Here is an 8,106-nt window from a genome sequence, read left to right as displayed (position 1 = left end):
CACACACACACACACACTCTCACGCACACGCGCGCACACACACACACACACTCACGCACACGCGCACACACACACACGCACGCACACACACACGCACACGGGCACACACACACACACACACTCACGCACACGCGCACACACACGCACACGGGCACACACACACACACACACTCTCACGCACACGCGCACACACACACACATGCGCGCGCACACGCACACACACACACACGCACGCACACACATGCAGGCCTGTGTTAAAGTGACCTAAACCAGTCCAGAGCAGACGGTGCAGGAGTGACTGCGAGGCTGTGACACAGTCCCTTTCCTGAGCCTCAGCTACAGGAAGTGGAAACCAGACACCGACTTCTGTTTTCTATGTAAACTCCCAGCACCTCAGATGCAGTGGAGTCTAAAAATAGTCTGCTATTCAAAGCAGCCAGGTGGACTGGACAATGCGTTCTCCCGGTCCGGCCAGGCCAGCAGCTCCGAGACGGTGGCCGGTCTGGCCCCTGTACACACATCCACCGCCCCACCGTGTCTCTTGGCTGCCATGTGCATTTTACTACAGTGTCAAAATCTCATCTTTCCCAAACCCTGGCTTAGGCTCACAGGAAGTCCCCCAACAAGGGGAGAGGGGGTGTCCCTCTTTATGACCATGACTATACTTATGGTCACCATGGAGGAAAGGGGTTTTGGGGTGCCAGTGGGGAAGTGCCAGCTCTGCAGAGGGCATTTTGGAAATGCTGGGGTGGGGGAGTTGGGAAGTCACAGTGACGGGAGGTGGACAATGGCATTTAGGGGCAGAGCATGGCATGCCGACCATCCTGCATGGAGACAGGCCGGCACAATGAGAAAGCTTCCCCGGGCCACTCACGCAGCCGGAAAACGCTTTGGCGTCTTCAGATCTACAAACCGATTCCAATATATCGGCTTCAAGATTCATACTCTGTTGCTGCAACTGACCTTCATGTCATTGCTTTTTAATGTTACAGTTAAAACATTCTACCGACTTGAAATTTGTGTGCTGGTAGAGGTCACCATCTATGAATTTTGCTTCAGGTTAGTAACAAGGATGTTAAAAACTTGTTATAAGAAAGGGGTGTTGGGGGCCGGCCGAGTGGCACGCTGGTTAGGAGCTGGCTTGGGATGCCAGCTCTGAGCAGCAGGGCCCCGGTTCGGATCCCACATGAGGGCCAGTGACGCTGCGCCCCCTACAGCAAAGATGGTGAACAACAGCTTGACCTGGAGCTGGGCTGCCCTGAGTCACCGGTGATGGCGAAGGCTGCAGTGGGGATGGCCGGCAGTGGGTGTGAGCTTTCGTGAGCCACCGTGAGCGGCCATCCAGTGGCCGGTGAGCGACTGCCTCACCCGGGAAGAGCGCAATGATAATACCAACATGGTCCAGTGAAGCGACGTCCTCCACAACTAGACTGAAGAACAAAATGACAGCAACTTGTCTGTTCCCCTTTCCCGATTCCCCAACGCTGCTCCCCTCCCCCAATTCCCCAATAAAAATCTTAAAAAAAGAAAAAAAGAACAAGAAAGGGGTATTGAGCCTGACGGGGCTGGAACCACAGCTTTAAAACTTCGGAGTGGAAGGCGGGCAAGGGCTGAACCTCTCCACATGCTTGTTGAAATGGCCTGGCCACAGGTTCACGGCACAGGTCCGGGGCTAGTACTTGAGCCACAAAATAAACACACTTTTTCAACTTTAGACATACTTTAAATTAAAAGACACACTTTATCAATTTTACTTCAAGGTGTGGAGAACACAAGGTAAAGACTAAGTTTAACTGGTTACATTTAAAACACTGTTTCCATCAAAATCAACTCGAAGGAGTAGTGGAGTAGACTGTAAATTATCATGGAATTTTACGACACAACGGCAACCTTCAAAGAAGCTGTTATCTCCCCAGGCTGATCGTGGCTGGGCCCACAGCCCCGAGGAGCTGGCATCCCAACCTCTGCTCCTGGGGCCTGGCGGAAAAGCCCAAAAAGCAATGGGCGCCAGCGCTCTTTGGACTGTGGCTGCAGTGCTCGCAGCAGGGCCCCGAGTTTCCACAGAGGGAGGCTGTCCAGAGGGGGGGTCTCAAGACCTCGCCCCCAGTCTTGGCCCTACCACTCCCTTGTTGTGTGAGCTCAGGCAAATTAGGTCCCTTTTGAGCATCAGCCCTCATTACAGGGGGCCAGGGAGCCAGGCTCCGAGATCTCCAGGACCTCCCCTTGCCTCTGAAACGCTCCATGTCAGCACCAGAGATGAGTTACTTGTATGCTGAGCCTGTCGGCCGGCCTCTTTCCCCACGTTGCTACTGAAAATCTCCTGATATTGCTTTTCGGAATAACAAAACAACTACATATCAAAGTAATAAACATATTATTCAGGAACAAAACGGTTCATGTTACTGTATTGAGTGCAATGACTAATAATACCATTTACCTACTCAAACCTTAGAGCACAACCTTGGGCTTAGCAACTACCCATCCTCTCGCTGGTGAATAAAAATGCTGCACAGTCTCTTCCATGCAAATATGTTTCTCCTCTTGCTGTTCATCCGTTTTCAGTTTTTTTCCTGAGATGAGTGAATGTTCACATTTCCTTTATGCTGGAACCACCAACAAGAGGGTGACGGCCACACAGAGCCATGCATGTGACTGACAGGTGAGAGCAGCCTGGCTCGCCTGTGCAGCCGTCCAAGTGACAGGTTCCCTCCAGCCAACGCATGTGGGCTCGGCTCACTTCACCTGTCCCACTCAGGGCCTTCCCCGCAAAGCCCACACCTTTAAGGTGCCACAAAGCACTGAAGTAAGGCTGGGCGCTCCAGCAGCACACAGCTACTGACAGACCACCTTTCCTGTCCCAAGTGACCATCCTGGAACCAGCCGGGGCAGAGACGGACGCGTCTCCAGGAGTCTGTCTGCTTGGACGGGATGGGGGAGCAGCTGCACCACACACGGGAAGAGGCTCATAGGCCAGGAGTCCCGGAGCGGACTGACACAGTAAGTTACAATGCTAGTACAGTACAAAAGATGGACAAAAGAAGAAATTCCTGCAGCTCTTTAATGTCTATGATTCTTTTCCTCATTTAGAAAAATTAAGTCCATCGAATGTTCTTTTGTTTTGAAAATTACCATTAATAGAAATGTTTGATGAAAGACTTCTTGATAAGCATTCAGGAGCAAGGACTTGTGTCCAAAGAGGCTGCCTTAGTAGAAGGAAACCCTTCAGCCCTGACCCTGGGGTGGTGAGGCCCCAGGCTGCAAAGATAAGCTGACAACCAACGGTGGCGACTTGGTGGCGACCCCGGCTGCCCCTTGTGGCACGCCTCCTGAGAACCTGCCTGAAGCACTGTATATATACAGTGGTGACAGTTACCAGCGCCAGCTCTGAGTCAGCAGGCCTGGGGCTGAACTGGCCCCACTGCCTGCTAGCTGTGTGCACTTAGGAAAGTTCCCTGACCTTTCTGAGCCTCACTGTCCTCTTTACCTGTAAGGAGAGAACACGGAAGGCTCTCATGAGGTCACCGCAAGGATTGGGGAAGGCGTCCAGAGGCGGCGCTTAACAAGGCCGACACAGCAGGGGCTGGGAAATGCTACCTCCTCCTGCTAAGTGCTCAGTGTCTTCCAGACCGGCTCAGAGCCAGCGGTGTGAACTCCTCTCAGAGAAGACACACTTGCTGAGGCACCCACCAGCAGGAAGTGCGCGGTGCAGTTTCAGAGGAGACGCACAGAGGGTGCGGCCCGCACCGAGCCCACCCCTCATTTCTCCCCTGAGGAAGACTACTCGCCCGCTTGCTCCAGATAATAAAAAAGACGGGAGGGTCAGAAATGATGCTGCTTTCATATAAGCTCTGTCACACGCACATTTAGATGAAACGTTTTGGTTCAAGTTAAAAGTAAATCGTCACTATAGTAATTTAAGACAAATTACGTCTCCACTACAAAGGAGCGGTTCTTTAGATTCAAGGCCTAACTGCTTTAAAGCTGTCAAGTTACGGTATTTAGGGCAAAAACCATGTGAAACCCAGTCCCCCACCCCTCCATGAATGAATGAGTCTCAGAATTACACATCTGTGCTGTGGGGTCCTTGTTTGTTTGATTTTGGTTTATTTGTTTTGGAGTTTGGCTGGGGGATGGGGATTTTAGTAGTGGTCTACAATCCAATGCATAGCAATTCTGATTAAATCTTGGATATAGTCAAAATAATGCTTTAACTTAGGAGAAAGAAGTTAATTTACTTAATTTTATCTAGATAGTCTGAGTAAGGAAAGTTCTAGTACATCCATTCCAAGAAAATAAGCTGCTTTATTAAAAAAACAAACAAACAAAAAACTAACATTTGGGTGGCTCAAAATTAAAAGTGAGGCAAAAACAGCTGCTCCCCGGCCTCCTCCACGTCTAACACAGCAGGATGCAGCCAGTTTACTCTGATCACAGGTTAGAAATTCGCTCCTTCTGGGCTCTGGGCCGCCAAGATGAATAGTCTTGAAATACGAACAGACATGCTGGGAGCGCTGGCATTATGAGTAACTAACGAGTCACACATGATCCCCCTGCTGAGTCACACGGCCTGATTCTTCAGGGATAAGAAATTCCTCCTGGACACTCACTGCCTTTTGAGGAGCAAACACCGGAGCCTCACAATTCTGTAGAAATGAGATAAGAACCTCACTCTAATCAGGTAATAGTCCAATCAACTTCAGTAGAAAACTGTGTTGCAACTATAAATAGCTTGATTTCCTGTGCTCAGTATAAGCAGCCCTTTAGACTGCAGGTTTTCTTTTCATTTTGCTAAGGAGGCTTCTGCTGGGTGATAGCAGTTCAGGCTGAACAGAATCTAACTCCCAAAGAAAAAGGGAAACTTAGTCTCCATCTTTGCCCTACAGGGACACTCTTACTACTATGAGAAAAGCCCTAACTTACCATTTTTATAGCTTAACTGCTTGGGGAAGTGACCCATCTAACACAAATCACATGATTCCAGGGCTCAGCAGCTCAGTCTGAAAAGGCAGGCCCAGCCACCAGCCCGGCCCTCATCCCCCCTTTTGTCAACGCTCCCACTCGCTCCCTGGGGACCTTGGCACAGGTACCTCCGTGAGACGGGACTTGGGACACTGCCCAGGCTCTACTCTGACGGCCTCTCAGGACAGGACTGGCAGTTTGTAAGGGCTTCATGCTAATCAGTATGTGGAAAGCAACCAGAGGTGACACAACCCATCTCGAACATGGGGAAGTTACAAAAGTTAAAGAAATGTGTGGTCCGCTCACACAGTTCCAGGGCTGGCACTGTTGTGTAACCAGCTGGGGCTCCTGCTCAGATCCTGCGATTTTCTTTGTGAGGTGAGGGGGAGCGTGACAGTTCTGCTTCCTCCTGCCTCACCCCGCCTCTCACACTGATGTGACCCCCAGCCCCCCTTCCCCACTGGAGACCCTGTTCCCAGGACACAGGGTCACTTAAGACAGAACACAACTGGCACAAACCAGTCTGAAATGCCCAATGCCTCCAGCTGGAACACTGCACCGCCCAGGATGACTGTGGGGGACTCCCTTCCTGAGGGGAACCCCCACCACCACCTGTCCCCCAACTGGTCACTGAGCATGATTCCTTTTCAGGCAGACCATTCGCCTCATAAAACAGGGACTGCCGTTTCACTTCTGTTCCCCATGTCTCAGCCTAAAAAAGTTTTTGCTGCAATTTACTAAGAAAACCACCTACAGGTTTACAACTTCTCCTTGGAAACCCCTGGGACCAAATGTGTTTCAGAAGTCAACATGTTCTGATTTTAGGAGGGTAATAAAGACGCAGCCACCATATATTCCGTAACAACCAGAGTAACAGCCCTCAACCAAGCACTTAACAGGGCTGCAGAGAAACGTCTGAATATTCACACTAACGGTATAAAGACTGAAAATAGCCTTCCATCGCCAGGGCCCGTCTCACTGCCAAATGAATTCTGCCACAAAGTTACCAAAAAAAGCAACGACCTGACTTTCTGTTTTCAGAGGTTACAGGATCCTGGGATTGGGGGGAGGGGTGAAGGGATGCTGGGCCAGTGCCCGACCTCCAGGAGGCAAGCTTCTCAACAGACCCCATCCAAGGGTTAAGTGGAGGGTTAGGGAGACCTGGGAGCCAGGGCCTCAGCCACCCCGTGTTACTGCCACTCATTCCTCGGATGGCTCTGTGCCGCCCTTCCGCACATCCTGCTCTACATGTTTACTCTTTTCTGCTTCAAGGTCTCCGAATCTTGCCCAGGATTCACATCCCCCTGCTCTTGCCAGCTATGGCTTGCCCAGCGGGCACCTCCCCGGCATCTCTCAGCAGCACTTCCTCCTTCCCTCTTCTAAGCGCCCTTCCCTGATGGTGATTCAAGAATCTCTCTGTAGGTTCCCAGGCCGCTGGAAACCAATTAGGTCAAGGGGTAGGAACCAGCTCCAAAGGCCTGGCCCATGGTAGGATCTTCCGTGAGGTCACAGCAGCAGCAGCACACTAAAATGCACATTAAAAATCCACCTGCAGTCCTCAGCAAGGAAGGAAACTTGCAAGCGTGTATTCCTCAGGGTCTGTTTCTATACCTCTCTCTGGCAGCTCCGCCAAGGTAAGGGCAGTCTCTTCAGCTTGCATCTTCCACAGACACCCAGTAGGTGATTAATTCCTACCCTGTGAAGGACTGATTGTTTTGGGGTCACACTTTTACCAAGCTCCCACAAAGGCCTAATGAAGCAGAAAACTAGGGTGTCTGCAGTACCAGCTTCATAAAAGGTTTCTTTTCCAACTGTATCATTTCACCTGTAAATATCCCCATTCGTTATCAACCACAGCTGCCTGAAAATGGGTACTTACAAACCTTCCCCACCTCATACCCTGCCCAATTTTAACGCCAAACTATCCCCACATCCATGGTCCCAGTGTTACGCTGGATAACAGAAATCCCACGGATGCGGGGGGGGGGTGTCCTGTCCAGGGCCAGCCAAAGCCAATCTGGGGACTGGCGTCTGGGGAGAGGGGGGGAGGGTGGAGAAATCAGTTCAGTGCCTGGTGGTCCTAAGTAAGGTGCAGAGCAGCGTAAGTTCTCCACACCACCCAGCCACTGGTGGTGCCAGCCTCAGGTTAAGGGAACCGGCTCTGGGCACCAACTCCTCGGTGCTGTAGTTTGTAAAATACGAAACTAACAGCTCTGAGTGACACTAGACCAGGAGCATGTCTCAGAGCTCCGCGGCCGAGTCACCCAACTGGGCAGAGCCGGTCCAAAGGCGGTCCCTGCAGGCAGAGGGGAGCGACCATGTTCCTTTCGGTCCTGGGACGGGGAGGAGCCTCGTCCATTGAAACGCGCTATCCAGCGCGCTGCGGGGAGAGCGCACACCCTGCCGCGAAACGAACGGGGGGCCGGGCCAGTCCCACCCGCACATCCACGAGTGGGGACCTTCGTTTCAGGGGTCCCCGGCCAGGCGGGGCCCACGCCACACCTCACCAGGCACAGACGCCTGCGGCCGAGGGTGCGGGCCGCCCGTCCACAAGGACCGCGTCCGCAGTCGGAGCCGAAAGTCTCCACGCGCGTTTTCTCTTACCAGCTTCTGAGCTTCTGGACTCAGACAGTCGATTTCCTTGCTCTGCGTGGCCGCCGGGTTGGTCATCGTGCCCGGTTACAAGTCCGCTTTCCCACAGCGCCCGGAGGGATCCTCCGTGACCGCCGGGCTCTCGCGTCCGCGGGCGAGCGGGCTCTCAGCGCGGCCGCATCCCGAGCGCGGCGGGTTCACGTCCACGGACACAAACGCGCGTCCGCGCGGGGCTCGCCCTTCCCGAGGCACAGGCGTGCTCCGCGCTTCCCGGCTCGGGCGCGGCCGTGGGGGCGGGGCGCAGGTGGCGGGGGCCCGCCCGGCCGAGGGGGGGCCCCCGGGAGAGGAGGGGCGGCTCGGGCTCCGCGCACCCCGAGGCCTTGTCCCGCTGAGCGCCCCTTCCCCGCACCAGCTCCCTCCGCCTCCACCGGAAAGGCGGTGGGAAAAGAACCCGGCCGCCCACCCACAGGCGGGGCCTCGAGGGCTCCTGCGCGCGGGTGTGAAAATTAGGGGCGGGGCTGCGGCAGGAGGGGCCCGCGGGGGCGGGGCTGCGGC

At 53.6% G+C, this 8,106-nt stretch overlaps 1 protein-coding gene across 7 annotated transcripts in view; it reads right to left on the bottom strand.

Moving 5' to 3' along the window:
- The window catches only part of LRRFIP1 (LRR binding FLII interacting protein 1), a 79,401-nt gene extending 71,530 nt beyond the window's left edge, over positions 1-7,871 (bottom strand). For 2 of the 7 annotated variants that reach the window (XM_019629329.1, XM_019629355.1), the window contains exon 1: positions 7,564-7,867. In XM_019629329.1, the coding sequence (XP_019484874.1) occupies positions 7,564-7,629 (66 nt within the window). In that variant the 5' untranslated portion in view covers positions 7,630-7,867. Of the gene's footprint in view, positions 1-7,563 lie in introns of all 7 variants that reach the window. The other 5 variants (XM_019629334.1, XM_019629310.1, XM_019629321.1 and 2 more) reach the window with 5 other exon arrangements.
- Between the last annotated feature and the right edge of the window lie 235 nt (positions 7,872-8,106).

This window comes from Hipposideros armiger, unplaced genomic scaffold (genome assembly GCF_001890085.2).
Source record: "Hipposideros armiger isolate ML-2016 unplaced genomic scaffold, ASM189008v1 scaffold_17, whole genome shotgun sequence".
Classification (NCBI taxonomy): domain Eukaryota; kingdom Metazoa; phylum Chordata; class Mammalia; order Chiroptera; family Hipposideridae; genus Hipposideros; species Hipposideros armiger.
The sequence above is the reverse complement of the archived record's forward strand: the minus strand, read 5'-3'. Positions and strand labels throughout refer to the sequence as shown.